The sequence below is a fragment of the Lithobates pipiens genome, unplaced genomic scaffold (genome assembly GCF_037356315.1).
Source record: "Lithobates pipiens isolate NorthernLeopardFrog02 unplaced genomic scaffold, aLitPip1_a1.2 Scaffold_10, whole genome shotgun sequence".
Classification (NCBI taxonomy): Eukaryota; Metazoa; Chordata; class Amphibia; order Anura; family Ranidae; genus Lithobates; species Lithobates pipiens.
The window spans coordinates 66,030,595-66,046,024 of NW_027507686.1; the positions used below are offsets into that span (position 1 = coordinate 66,030,595).

At 43.5% G+C, this 15,430-nt stretch overlaps 1 protein-coding gene across 1 annotated transcript in view; it reads left to right on the forward strand.

Annotated features, from left to right (window-relative positions):
* The window catches only part of STIP1 (stress induced phosphoprotein 1), a 51,346-nt gene that overhangs the window by 16,555 nt on the left and 19,361 nt on the right, over positions 1–15,430 (forward strand). Inside the window, exon 2 of the mRNA XM_077455771.1 lies at positions 8,605–8,814. Within this exon, the coding sequence (XP_077311897.1) occupies positions 8,605–8,814 (210 nt within the window). The remainder of the gene's footprint in view (positions 1–8,604; positions 8,815–15,430) is intronic.

The following is a 15,430-nucleotide window of genomic DNA, read 5'->3' on the forward strand; positions in this document are numbered from 1 at the left end:
GTGGCCATTCGGGACTCTCCCTCCTGAATTCGCAGACATAATCAGTCAGTTAACCAATCGGGAGAATGTGGGGGTGGGGCCGAACCACAGTTCTGTGTCTAAATGGACACAGGGTGCTGCAGGTTGGGTGCCCCATAGCAAGCTGTTTGCTGCCGGGGCACTTGACAGGAGTGAGGGACCCGAGAAGAGGAGGATCGGGGCTGCTCTATGCAAAGCCACTTCACAGAACAGGTAAGTATAACATGTTTATTTTTAACGAAAAAACCCAGAACTGTACAAAACACACTGCCTTTTTGCAGACACAGGCAGGTACCATTCGTTTTTAATGGCATCCCCATGCATCTTGCAAATGCACGTGTGTTCACGCCTTTCAGAATGCATGGTACCCCAATACAATGTGCTTTGGTGAGCTGCAATTTAAAAAAAGGTATGCTCAGATGCACCTCCTAGTGTGAACGATCCTGAAAGTGTTATTCTGGTAGAAAGTATTATTATTATTATTATTATTATTATTATTATTATTATCATTATATAATATACTTTATAAAGCCTGCACCACTCTTTAATTACCCCTGGTTGTGACCAGGACGCGATTCATTTGTTATAGAGGTGCACCAAATGGGAAATTTTGGTACTGGAACTGAGAATGCAGGATGCACTTGTCAAAAAACAAAAATGACACACAATATATAGTCAACTTTTTAATATCATGAATTTGAATTAATATTAATTTGTTGGGCATTATTGGCACCTTTTTAATGCAGGAAAAGCTCAAGAAAAATGCTTTCCTTTAGGCTGCTTTCACACTGGGGCGGTATTCAGGCGTTACAGCGCTAAAAATGGCGCCTGTGTAGCGCCTGAAAAAAAACGGCCCCTTTCCCTCCAGTGTGAAAGCCGGAGGGCTTTCACACTGGAGCGATGCGCTGGCAGGACGGTGAAAAAAGTCCTGCTAGCCGCATCTTTGGAGCGGTGAAGGAGCGGTGTATTCACCGCTCCTATACCGCTCCTACCCATTGAAATCAATGGGACACCGCGGCAATACCGCCGGCAAAGCGGCGCTTTGCGGGTGGGTTTAACCCCTTTTCGGCCGCTAGCGGGGGTTAAAACCACCCGCTAGCGCCCGCACACCGCCGCTAAAACGACGGTAAAGCGCCGCTAAAAATAGCGGCACTTTACCGCCGACGCCGCTCCCGCTGCAGTGTGAAAGCAGCCTTAAATTCTATGTATGTATTCACACTGGTCCATTGTGATGTTAAAAATCTTACTTGCAGCATTTTTTTGGTCAGTTTAAAAAAAAAAAAAACCTCCCTGTTGAAATGCATTGAAAATGCATCAATAATGCACTTGTTATGTTTTTGATGTGGAGTTTTATTTTTATTTTTTTAATTCAGTCACGTGTCCTATGAAAAACAGCATAAGACATCATTTCTTGTACTGTGGGGTGTAGGCAAAACTTTTTTGACATTTGTGTCCCATTGGGGAGATTTCCCTTCACTTCCTGTCCCATAGCCAAACAGGAAGTGAGCAAATAACTGCAAGTTGAGGGAATTCCTCAGGGGACCCCCAGGGCACCAGAACTAGTGTCTCAATTGAAAGATTTCCCCCCTTTTCTGGGGACAGCCCAAAATGTGGAATTTTACTTTGACTTTCACTTTGTTCGTTTCTGTCAAAATTCTGTGCAGCACTTATGAGCAATTTTAGGCGGCACAGACCGGCATCAAAGCTGTTAGGGCTGTACTGATGATCTGTCCCCTGATTATCTGTACAGGTCTCCCTGTGATCGCTCGCCTTTCCTCTCCTCACACTCTGCCAGTGTGAGGACAGCTGATCGCCGCCATTTCCTTGTTTATATGTGGTCCGCTGTGATTGAACACAGCTGATCACATGCGGTAAAGTCATTGGCTCTTTACTGAGATCAGGGTCATGCCGTGTCCCAGTGACACAGCGCACTGAGACTGGGGGATGTCACATGACATCATCCCAGAACAAGGAAGCATCCCGCTGTCATTTTGTCTATGGGCTGGGCGGGAGGTAGTTAGAGGTAGTTAAAGTGCATTGGGGGCCATTCACCTATAATAATCCACATGAGATGCTTCACCGTGGTGTGCTTGGACACTAATACTATCCTGACTCTAAACTTCTTCCGGGTCTTAATAATTGGCTTGAAAATATAAATTCATCCTACCCCACTAGGTCTAAGTTAACCCCTGCAAAGCTACACTTGGCATGTTGCTGTTAAAGCTGAGAATTGGACATAATCTGCCCTTTCAGTGTCATTCCCTGCAAAGGTAAAGCATAATGTACTACTATGCATTGCATAGTAGTCCATTATGTGTCGCTTACCTGACACAGGAGCCAGCGAAGTCCCCTGTAGTCCGGAGCATCCATCTTCTCAGTGGGTCTCGCTGCTCCGCCGCTGTCATTCGGCGATGACGTCACTCCCGCGCACGGGAGCCGCCACTCGCGGCATATCGCCATTGACCGCCGCGCGCTCAGTGCGCCTGCGCAGCCGCTGTCTACGGCGCCTATCTTTCAGCAAATATCTCCTAAACCGTGTAGGTTTAGGAGATATTTCTTGGACCTACAGGTAAGCCTTAATCTAGGCTTACCTGTAGTTCAAAGTGTGTTGTAAGGATTTACAACCACTTTAACCTTGTGGTCTAACATGCTATACGCCACTGTAATAAGCAAATCCATATTGGATTTATTTTAATAATAAAATGCTTTTGGAGTAAAAATCTATCTAAAGATTAGTTGTCTATTTAAGATGCATTAATAATTTACTCAGCATGGAGCTTAGTTATGTAGCATGAGGCTGTATATTCTGCAATATTTAGATTTTTGGTAAACTCATTCAATGAATGCAAGCTGAGATAACACGCGCACCGCCTTGATGTATTCACACAATTTCACAGTAACCATGGGATAAAACAAAGTTCAGGAATATTCCTTTATCTCATTGCAAATCTATGTACACTACAAATTATGATTGAAGAGAAATGCATCAGTACCAGGCTCTAAGTGAGGAGGAAGGGAAAGTGAAACCTTCTAAGCCACTTATAAACCTTGTGATCTTTCTGCACATAACTTGAGGAGCAAAATAGTAGCAAGCCATAAGTGACTCGGTTTGGGAATAATTACTAACCTGACGACTTATTATTCTAAATGGGAAATCTTTATTTTGTTTGCAAATTTTTTAAAGATTCTAGCTACCAGCAGGAATGAGTCCTTACATTTAGAGCACTTGTCATTTCAGATTCATCATGGCAGTGCCTTTTAGCGGGCATCCACTCACCAGCCGCCGCCACATCCCTCCCCTTGTTGTGTCATATCACATCACCAGCCGTCCCATTAAAGTGAATGGCACTGTCGGAGTCAGGGGAGGAGCTGCTGTGGGACAGAGCTGACAGTTGCTCTTTAAAAATTCTGATTTAAATTGAGTTGATTTAAATCGAGCCTTTTTTTTTTTTACTAGTGATTTAAATCGACTTGATTTTAAATCATATCCACCCTGCTGTATATGCATATAATGGGTGTGCATCAACATAAATAAAACCTACAAAAATAAAGTTATGTAAAAATGTGTTCAAACTTCTGTGATCAGAAAGTTCAAAAATGGAGCGGGACAATCACCCATCCACCGATTTTCCATGTAGGTCTCGTGTAAGGCCGACTAAATGAACAGGATACCCATAACAAAGATCAAATAAACATGTATGTTCATTAGCAAGCCCCTAGGATTCCATCCATGGTTAAAGCAGTTTGCCAGTTTCAGACTTCAATGCCTCCAGGGTTAGACCAGACGGCGTCCACACTTGTAGAGGGGAACAGAGGCCACTCGTGATGCTTTCGATGTCGAAACATGTTGGGTAGATCTAGACCTGTAATGTCACCATGCCCACCGGGTGGTTGCTGGAGAGCCACTGCTAATTGTTACATGCTGTGATTGCTTTTACCTTTAAGTAGATATTGTGATTTTTTTTTTTTATATAATAAGGTTTCCAAACATGGGGAGAGAATGTGTGTGTGTGTGTATATATGTGTATATATGTGTATATATATATATATATATATATATATATATATATATATATATATATATATATATATATATATATATATATATATATATATATATATTTATTAATTTACAGACCCATGGCCCTCCAGTTCTTGAAGAAAACTGGCCCTTCTCCTGTCTCCTTTCGTTTGTAAAGCAGTGTATCAGAAATGATTGGCTTTTTTTGTTTTCCTTTTCCCATCCTTTGCATATCAGTGCTACTGATCTCCTGCAGCTACTTTTATCTGGATGCATACACTCTGGCTATGGGTGCATTGTATTTTTATATATTTATTAAATCATTTGGCAGTTTTACACTGTGTGGGTGCTGTCTGTGCTATGGGGGCAGTCATGTGGGGAGGTCCAGCTTTTGAAAGCTGATTTCTTCTGCCTTAACGCAGAGTGCATTAAAATAAAAATTGTATTCTATATAATATATTATACTTTTTGTGTTGCGGTTTCTCTAAGGTCCTCACAGCCATGGTTGCATACTCTTTTCATCCATGCACAATGCAAAAGTAATAACCTTGCCTGCATAATGACACTGAGGGGCCACCCCTGTTACTCCCCCCTCCGTGGTTGCAGGAAAGAAAATCCCACCATCTATGGCTGGCTTAAAGCAGAAGGTAATTAATACACCTTATGCATGCAGACATAGGCCCCTTTCACACTGGGACAGTGCGGGCGTTAGCTTAGTTTTAATCCCTGCTAGCGGCTGAAAAAGGGTTAAAAGCGCCACTGCAGCGGCGCTTTGCCGGCGGTATAGCTGCGCTGCCCCATTGCTTTCAATGGGTAGGAGCGGTGAATACACTGCTCCCTTTCACCGCTCCAAAGATGCGGCTAGCAGGACTTTTTTTTTTACCATCCTGCTAGTGCACCGCTCCAGCGTGAAAGCTGTTTTTTTCAGGCGCTATTTTTTAGCACTGTAGTGCCTGAAAACCTCCCCAGTGTGAAAGGGGCCTAAGCTAGCATTTAACCCTTGAGTAGTTTATTTTCTCAAGTTCAACTTTAAAAATATTAGGCTGTATTATGCACAAAAAAAAGTGATTGTGGATTCAGTATTTGATATGTCTCTGTAGGGCTCCCCCTTTTTTTTTCATTTTTAGAAGAAATTTATTTGTCTTTTTGTAAAATGGCAGTTGCTTGCATCCGATCCATGAGGATGCTTTGATTTTTTTAGCTGTACTTTGTGCTAGCTTCTGACATTTTGAAAATTATAGTGCTGTCTGTCCTTTCTATAATTGCCCTGCAGCGAAGTGTTTGTACAGTTGACGTCGGGAAAGAAAATCGTGAAAACTGATTTGATTTTTCTGGATTCAGCCCACACCGCCTGGAGTGAGTCATAAAGGGGGTGCCACTATGGCTGTGTTCTAGAATGCAGGGAGTTGGGTAAAGGTTTCCAAACACAGAGAGTGTGTGTGTGTGTGTGTGTGTGTGTGTGTGTGTGTGTGTGTGTGTGTGTGTGTGTGTGTGTGTGTGTGTGTGTGTGTGTGTGTGTGCAGGACATTGGAAACCTGTGGCCCTCCAGCTCTTGAAGAAAACTGGGATATATATATATATATATCCCAGTTTTCTTCAAGAGCTGGAGGGCCACAGGTTTCCAATGTCCTGTATATATACACACACACACACAGGGGTTGACACATTTGCTTTGAATTTAGGAGCCTGTTTTATATATGTATATCTGTGGGCTTCCGCGCTCTATGGAAAATTTCGGGAAGGTAAATTAAAAGCAGCAGCAATCACTGTTATGAGTGAACTCTCAATATAGGATAAATTAATAGGGGGGTGTGTGCGTTCGCTTTTAAACCAAAGAAAAAGAGATAAGGGCCGGTTCACACAGCAGGCGAGGCGACTCTGACTTGCCTCGCCGCGGCGACTTGCAAATGACTTCTGTATAGAAGTCAATGCAAGTCGCCCCGAGGTTGCCCAAAAGTAGTACAGGAACTAACAGACAATGTTTTAAATAACAACCAGGTGTGAGTGAATGTGAAATATGTGAACCAGCACAAACAATAAGTACGTAAACTTATATATAAACTATGTGGACTCACACAAGTAAAAAAATGAAAAGTGACTTAGTGCAAAATTAAAGTTGCTGCATACATAAAAGATGCATGCGCCATATACCTTAAATATTCAAATAGAATCAAATAAATAAAATATGGCAACAAACAGTGAAATGAAGTATGGTACAAACCATATATGTGAAACACAGTGATATCAGTGCATCAGGCTAAAGTGTCCCAAATAAAATGCAAACATGCAACTCAAAAAATCGCAGCAAAAAAAAAAGTGCAATGTGCCAAACTGGGGACGATCCTCTAGTGGTGATCCGTGCCAGTAGTGCTAGCGCTGGGTAATTACCTCCCCGCTGCAAGATAAGCAGCGAAAAATCACACAGGCAACCAGGTGGCAGAGGATGATCCAAGGGATGGCTGTACAGCAAGGTCTTGGGGATAACACAAATGTCTCCAATTTCCTCGTATATGGTCACCGGGCTCAGGAGGATAAACCAAAAGATACCGCCATAGTGTAGTATTTTAAAACACCATTTTATTTTAAATAAAATATCTACTCAGAAGGAAATGTCAACATAAGCACAGCAGACCGCCGAGCGTCTTGCCCGGATGTAAACGTCACTTCCGGTTCCTACGCGTTACGTCATCAATAGGACTTCAACTGGTCTTTTATGTATGCAGCAACTTTAATTTTGCACCAAGTCACTTTTCATTTTTTTACTTGTGTGAGTCCACATAGTTTATATATAAGTTTACGTACTTATTGTTTGTGCTGGTTCACATATTTCACATTCACTCACACCTGGTTGTTATTTAAAACATTGTCTGTTATGTATGTATGTATGTATGTCTCCCGGGATAAGGCCAGCCATTTTCACTCCCTAACTCACAATGGAGCACCCGGTCAATAACTCCAATGTAACGCTGTTACATCAGGGTTATGGACTGACCAGAAAGAGTAAGGCTGGCAACAGATGGGACTGACAGATGGTACTGGTTGCCACTGGCAGGTGGCACTGATTGATGTTGACATTGGCAGGTGGCACTGATAGGTGGCATTGGTTGGCGGTGGCACTGGTTTTCACTGGCAGGTGGCACTGATTGGCGGTGGCACTGATTGTCACTGGCAGGTGGCACTGGTATGTGGCACTGATTGGCGGTGGCACTGGCAGGTGGTAGCAGGTGGCACTGGTAGGTGGCGGTGGCACTGGTTGGTGGCAGGTACCTTTTTATCTCAAAGCATACTCTAGGTATGGCTACAATGTATTTTTCAGGGGACATTTCCAGAAGCTGACAACACTGGCAAATCAGTTTGCCCCTTTGTCCCTTTTTTCCCTTTCCTCCTTCCAATGGTGTCTCAGAGGTGACCCAATCGTGTAAATCCTGGTTGTATGCGTAGTCTTTGGCATGGTTCACAAATATCTGACACAGATCTGCCTTTCTGCAGCCACTCGTCTTGCTTCAAAGTTAGTGTTGGCACTTTCAGTTACTTCACAAGTCTGTATTGATACATTCTTCATGAATCTCTATATTCAGCAACAATAAAGATATGTCAGATCAGATGTGCTGCACCCTTTATTTAAAAATAAAAAAAAATAGTTCTTGAGCTCAAGTCATGTGACTGTAATAATGTGATCAGCCTGCTACAAAATTGCACAGGCACCAGCATTTACATTGTGTCATCTCTGAGCCAGCATCTTAAAGCCCAACGCTGGGAAATCTGCAAATTTCTTCTTGCAGTGGGGCTAACTGCTGGTTATGTCTAGGGCAGAATGAAGGCTTTCAAACAGCATTCCCCATGCACTAGAGGTGGACTGTCCCTCTGCGTCATGTCCAGTGTAGGGCTTTGGACCCTGTGTTGGTCCAGACTATCAGGGGATCTGCAGACCATAGGGCAACATGGTATAGAAGTATGTTCTATGCTGGAACTGATCATTCCATTCAGTTCTAGTGAAAAAGTTGGAATTTGGCTGTAAGCAGGTTACTGATTAACCAGCCATAATTAACTCTGTGGGTGGCACTATTGCCACCCTTGTGCCTGACTTGACTGCTTTTTATTAAGAAGTCAAAGGAGGTAGATGGAAAATATTCACCCTAACAGTGGCCGCATCCAATTAGATGCAGCCACTGTTCTAGTTATTGGACAGGAGGTCAGGAAATTGGTCCATCCATGCTGTATAGATTTAAGAGTTTATGGTCGGCTTTAGTCCAAGACAGTTGTTTAAAAAAATTTATAAATAAAAGGCTCCATCCTTCTGGAGGGAAAAGCAAATGAAAGCATTATCTGGGGGATACTGTGATCACTGTGTGGGGTATGAAATTCCTGAAAGTGTTGCACCTTATTTGCCATCCATTAACTTCATATGGAAGAAATGTGATGCTTGGTGCACTTTAAAGCCATTATTCTATATGCTTCTAAAGCTAATCTTGCATTGTGAAATCTTGAAGTCTCCTGTTGGTTGATGTAAAATTGCTGTTTGGATCACATTCTCTAAAATGTACTTCTTTCTTCTTGTTTTTCAGGCTACTGAGTTGAAAGAAAAGGGCAACAAGGCCCTTTCAGCTGGCGATTTGGACGAAGCGGTGCGATGCTACACTGAAGCCATCAAACTAGACCCCAAAAACCACGTGCTTTATAGCAATCGCTCTGCAGCATATGCCAAAAAGAGAGAATATGCCAAAGCACTGGAAGATGGCTGCAAAACTGTTGAGCTTAAGTCGGACTGGGGCAAGGTATGGACATGTAATGCACTCAGTTCATATGTTTAGTAGCTTATGAATGTGCAGTGACATGGGAGACAGTCTCATGTGTGGTGACAAGCAGATATCCAGTGACTGACAGCTCTCAGGGAGGATAGACATCATGTGTCGATCTCTATTCTCCTGGCATGTAAGCATACCAGCACATCTGCTTGCAGAGTTCTCCAGCTCCCCCTTCACAATCTTTTGTAGTCCTATCAGGTGAAATGCTTCTGAACAGTTGCTATGGATTACTATGCTACTTATGTCATTGTACTTTTGTATTGTTGTTCAGAAAGACCATTTAAAATGTGTTGGGGCTGGGAGTCACAAAATTTCCAATTCACCTCAGAGCAGAATGTCAGGGCCATGCTAATGTGTTCATCTTTCATGCAGTCCTTGCCTTGATTGTAAAATATTTTTTTGATTTAAATGACAAACATGCTTGCCTGCTCTGTATAAAAATGTTTTAATTTTTTTATGCCTAGATCTTCCTCATGCCCCCACAGCAAGTGGCTTGCTATGGGGGTACTCATGCAGGCTTGGTCTTGAACTGCACTGTGTGCCTATAGACATGTACAGAGTGGCTCGTACCTATCTGAGTCGTCAGATGCTGGACCCAGGAGACTGGGCGTTGCATCCGGAGATATTCAGGCTGCTGTGCCTGAAATGGGGCACACCAGATGTGGATCTATTGGCCTCCCGTTTCAATCGGAAGGTGCCGAGATTCGTGTCCAGGACAAGAGATCCGTGGTCAGGCGCGCTGGTGGCTCCGTGGGATCAGTACTTGCTGATCTACACCTTTCCTCCAATGAAACTGTTGCCATGTCTGCTTTGCAGAGTGGAGGCCGAGGGATCCCAGTAATCCTGGTTGCCCCAGATCGGTCTCAGCGGCCCTGGTACACAGACCTGGTGCGTCTGGTGGCAGACGCTCCCTGGCTACTACTGCTGCGAGAGGACCTCCTATCTCAAGGTCCAATCTTTCACCCTGCTTTAAAATGATAGTTTTTTTATTCCTGCGCTACCACTGGTGATCTATCAAATGTCAGGGGCTGCTGCTACTACCGGAATGGATCACACCGTATCCACTTAATATGAAACTTAAGATATGTTGGTATTGCGCTGCCCCTATATTAAATAACCCTCTGAGGGTGATAAGTATAATGCCTAATTACATAAATCAATAGTGTAATATAAAAATATATATATAAATGTCTACTGAATAATATCAAAAAGTGCTACATTAAATAAAAATAAACACACCACAGAGGTGATAGAATCCAAATAAATGAAAATCAAGTGAACAAAAGGTAAGTAACTAAAAACAGTCTCTTAAAAAAATTACTATTTTGATAAAGTGCAGAGAAAATGCAAAAAAAAAAAAGTAAACGCACTACAGAGTCAATTGAAAACCTCCACGGAAACACAACTGCTTCAATTGAGTGCAAAGCCAAAAAAAACAAAAAACAGTGAATTAATCCTAAAGTGCGTCTTATAAATGTGCAAATAAGTAAACTCTCCAGAGGTGATATAAGTGAACCACCCTAATAATAAACAAATGATATACACGAAAAGAAGAGAGTATACCTAGACCAAAAAGAGGGTACCCTCTCCTGATCACATGGGAATAAACTTTAGAATTAAACAAATATATATAGTAGTAAACGCACTACAGAGCCGGCTGTAACATACGTTATATCAGAATGAATCCGGCCTCTATAGATTAAATATACATATTGAAATCCATCAAAAAGAAAAAAGATATAAATATTCAAGTCCATAAATAAACAGTCTCCTTTAAGTGCAAGTGCTTTGTGCAAACTTGTGCAAATTCAACTGAGGTGTGGATCTCCCAGTGCTTAATCCCGCTGTGATCACACTTTAGTGGGCAGTGGCCCCTTACCTATAGCAAGGAGGGATTCGCATAGAGGTATATAGATTTCTTTATATGTCTTCTCTCCTGGTAAATTCGGTCACCTTCTCCTTTGAATTTTATTCTTATTGCGCCATAGGACCCAATAGATTAATAGAGAGGGAATACCATAGTGTAGTATTTCACAAATAGCATTTATTAAAAAATTTCATACACAGGGTACTCACACATTACTAGAAAAAGGCTTTTTTCTATCTATTAATCAGCAGACAGTGCATCCACAGTCAGCTTCCTTCCTGTCCCTATGCGTGACCTCACATCACGTGACTTTCCCTGATGAAGTCACGTGATGTGATAGGGGCAGCGCAATACCAACATATCTTAACTTTCACCCTGCTTTGCCATTACTGGCTTTAATGGCATAGCTATTGAGAGCCAGGTGCTGAGGAACCCGGGGTCTGTCGGACTCGATGTTTCCAACTATGCTGAGGGCGCGGAAATCTTCTTCACGGAAGATATACCATCGTACCTGGAAGGCCTACATCTCCATGTGTGAGGCGAAAGGGTGGCATCTGCACTCCTTTTCTATATCCAGGATCCTGCTGTTTCTTCAGCAAGGAGTAGACCAGAAATTGGCGTTGAGCACCATCAAGGGGCAAATTTCAGCCCTGGCAGTTTTTTTTTTCCCCCAGAGACCCCTGGCGTCTCACTCATTAGTTGTACCCCCTGAACAAAGGTACTCGCATGTAGTCTCTCCAGTGTGTCCACCGTTGCCCCCATGGGATTTGAACCTGGTGTTGTTGGCGCTTCAGATGCCGCTGTTTGAGAATATCAGGGAGATTCCCCTGTTGACCCTTTCACAGAAGGTGGTCTTTCTAGTGGCCATCACGTCGGCCAGGAGGGTTTTGGAATTGGCGGCCCTGTCATGCAAGTCACCTTATCTGGTCATCCACAGGGATAAGGTAGTGTTGCATCCGCAACTGTCCTTTTTCTACCAAAGGTGGTTTCGGCTTTTCATATCAATGATGACATTGTATTACCATCATTGTGTCCTAAGCCGAAGCACCCCAAAGAGGTGGCCCTTCTCGCTCTCGATGTGTTTAGGGCTCTGAAGGTGTACTTGTCTGCCACGGCTCCCCTTCGGAAGTCAGACTCGCTGTTTGTTTTGGTGGCTGGTCCAAAGAAGGGTATGGCGGTCTCGTCGGCCACCATTTCCAGGTGGATCAGACAGATTGTAGTCCAAGCCTACGCCTTGAAGAGGCAGGTTCCCCCTTTCCAGTCGCGGCCCACTCTACAAGAGCAATCGGAACGTCTTGGGCCTTCCGACACCAAGCGTGTCTCGCTCAGGTGTGTAAGGCGGCGACCTGGTCGTCTCTCCATACGTTTAGCAAGTTCTACAAGGTAGACGTCAGTGCATCGGCTGATGCCTGTTTGGGCCGCAAAGTTTTGCAGGCGGCCGTGTAGTTGCACTTGAGATTTTTTATTTTTTTTTCCTGGTTTTTCAATAAAAACGCAGTACTGTTTGTTAATGCACTGTTGCATTACTCCACAAAAAGGTTGCGGTGTTGGATCTCTCCTGTTGAGAATGCCCGGTTATATGGTGGTGTGTTTTTCCGTACACTGCTGGGGTTTTTTTTTTTTTTTTTTTTTTTTTTTTTGTGGGTTTAGTGTCACTAGTTCCCACTTGCCATGGCGGATGAAGTTTTAATGCGGCTTTTCACCCCTTGTTTAGCACTGCTTGGGGATGTCCCATTTAGTTACAGAGAGGAGCTGTGTCGGTCGGTGAATATAAAAGAAAATAGGATTTTTTTGTACTCAACGTAAAATCCTTTTCTCTGTAATTCACCGACCGACACAGCACCCGCCCCTCCTTTTCTCTACGTTCTACTGCTTGTTGACGTACTGAGTTCTGCCTGGGAGCTGGGAGGGTTGTTGGCACAGGGTCCGCCCCCCGGGGCGAGACTAAAGTTCTGTGTATTGTGTTAGAATTTTTGCCTAGTTCTCCTAATGGCAGGCTATACAACCCATTTAGTTACAGAGAGGAGCTGTGTCGGTCGGTGAATTGCAGAGAAGGATTTTACGGTGGGTACAAAAATCCTTTTTTTCTCTATTGTGATTGGCAGCAGCCCGTGGCTTCCACTGATGCCTCAATGACCAGTGAGAGGAAAGAGCCACTCCATGTGGCGTGCCTCCATAGAAAGAGAAATCTTATTGATACAGACAGCGGGACTTGGCCTTGCCCCTGCTCTCTTATTACTGTCCTTGATTAACCACTTAACCGGCCCATAGCCGAATGACGGCTACAGGGCGGTTGTTTAACTCTGGGAGGACGTCGTATGACGTCCTCCCAGAATTCCGCTCTTGCGTGCCCCCTGGGGCGCGCACTCGAGAGCATCCGCGACCGCATCACGGTAAGCGGCCGCTCATCGCGTCCGTTTACCACGTGATCGCTCCGTCAAATGACGGAGTGATCACTTGTAAACAAACCGGCGTCATGTTATGACGCCGGTTCCTCCCTCCCCCTCTCTGTCCTGATCGGTACAGCGGAGGGGGAAGAGATCGGTGTCAGCAGCGCTGTGGGCTGCATCTGCAGTGCCCACACCGCTGATCACCGAAATGTAACCCCTCAATTCCCAGCCAATACTCTGCAGTGCCCGCCAATACTCTGCAGTGCCCGCCAATACTCTGCAGATACCCAGCCATAGACATCCCCTCCCGCCGCTCTCCGGTGCGTCTACCAACTCGCCAATACGATCAAACTAGAATCCTTTTTTTTTTTTTTTTTTTTTTTTTTTTTAGCACAAAACAAAGCATTCGAAAAATTGCTGCGCACATACCGTGCGAGATAAAAAGTTGCAACGACCACCATTGTATTCTCCAGGGTGTTTGCTAAAAAAACATATATAATGTTTTGGGGTTCTATGTAATTTTCTAGCAAATAAATGATGATTTTTGCATGTAGGAGAGACATGTCAGAATTGTCCTGGGTGCTCCAGAACGCCTGATGGCGCTCCCTGCATGTTGGGCCTCTGTATGTGGACACGCTGTGTAAAAGTCTCACACATGTGGTATCGCCGTACTCGAGAGTAATAGCAGAATGTGTTTTGGGGGTGTAATTTGTTGTATGCATATGCTGTGTGTGAGAAATAAACTGATAATATGACAATTTTGTGAAAAAAGTAAAAAAAAACTTGATTTTGCAAAGAATTGTGGGAAAAAAATTACAACGTCAAAAAACTCATCATGCCTCTTACTAAATATATTGGAATGTCTTCTTTCCAAAAAGGGGTCATTTGGGGGGTATTTTTTTTTCTGGCAGGTTAGGGTCTCAAGAATTGAAATAGGCCATCAGTACTTCAGGTGTGATCAATTTTCAGATATTGGCACCATAGCTTGTGGACTTTATAACTTTCACAAAGACCAAATAATATCCACCAATTTGTACTTATTTTTACCAAAGATATGTAGTAGTATAAATTTTGGCCAAAATTTATGAAGAAAAAATTACTAATCTGGTAAATTTTATAACAGAAACTAAGAAAAATTCTTTTTTTTATTTTTTTACAGAATTTTCGGTCTTTTTTTGCATAAAAAACCGAGTGGTGATTAAATACCACCAAAAGAAAGCTCTATTTGTGTGAAAAAAAAAGACATCAATTTCACATAGGTCCAGTGTTGCATGACTGAGTAATTGTCATTCAAAATGTGAGAGCACCAAAAGCTGAAAATTGGTCTGGTTATTAAGGGTGTTTAAAGTGGTTGTATACTCAAATTTTTAACTTTTACCTACAGGAAAGCCTATAATAAGGCTTACCTGTAGGTAAAAAAAAATATCTCCTAAACCTGTACGGTTTAGGAGATATTCCCCTCGGTATGCGCCGCTGACTGCAGCGGCGCATGCGCACAAGGGGATTCTCAGCCTGAAAATCTGGCAGTGGCCGGCCTGCCGGAATGAAATCTCCCGCGCGTATGCGACGATATCGCGGCTCCGGCCACTCACAGCGCCGGAGCCGCGATACCCGGAAGAAACGCCGAGGGAGCATGTCAGCTCCCTCGGCGTGGATCGGGCCAGATGTCGGGGCCTCGTTCTAAGGTAAGTATTTCATAATGAGCTAGTATGCGGTGCATACTAGCTCATTATGCCTTTTGCTTTGCAGGTTTAAAAAAATAAAAAAATAAATTTGCGGGTTTACTACCGCTTTAAGCGCCCAGCGGTCAAGTGGTTAACAGCAATTTTTCATACTGCCTCAACAAAGCCAGTGAGACAAGGTGAGGGGAGAGAGGAGCTGCAGATGTGCATGTCGCTGGATCGAACGAGGGCTCAAGTACGTTTTTTAAAAGAGGGGGGATACTTATACCTAATCTTTTTTACCTTCATTGAAGGAATGCGTTAAGGTAAAAATGTTTAGGCTTTAAAACCACTTTAATGCATATTTAAAAATGAAATTAAAATGGTTCTAGAGGCTGAAGGTTTTTAGACCAAAAAACCCTCACTGTGCCCCAATGCTTACCCGAGCCCAATCTTGATCCAGCGATGTGTGCAAGAGCAGTGGCCCTCTCAGCTTTCTCCCTCCTCATTGGCTGAGACGCAGCAGTGGATGTCATTGGCTCCTGCCGCTAATCACAACTAGCGCCCCAATAGCAAGTGACTTGTTCTAGTGTATGTGTAGTGATGAAGCACTTGCTAACTATAATGTTCATGCAGTTCTGCATCTCTGCTCTGGGAGCTGGATGGCC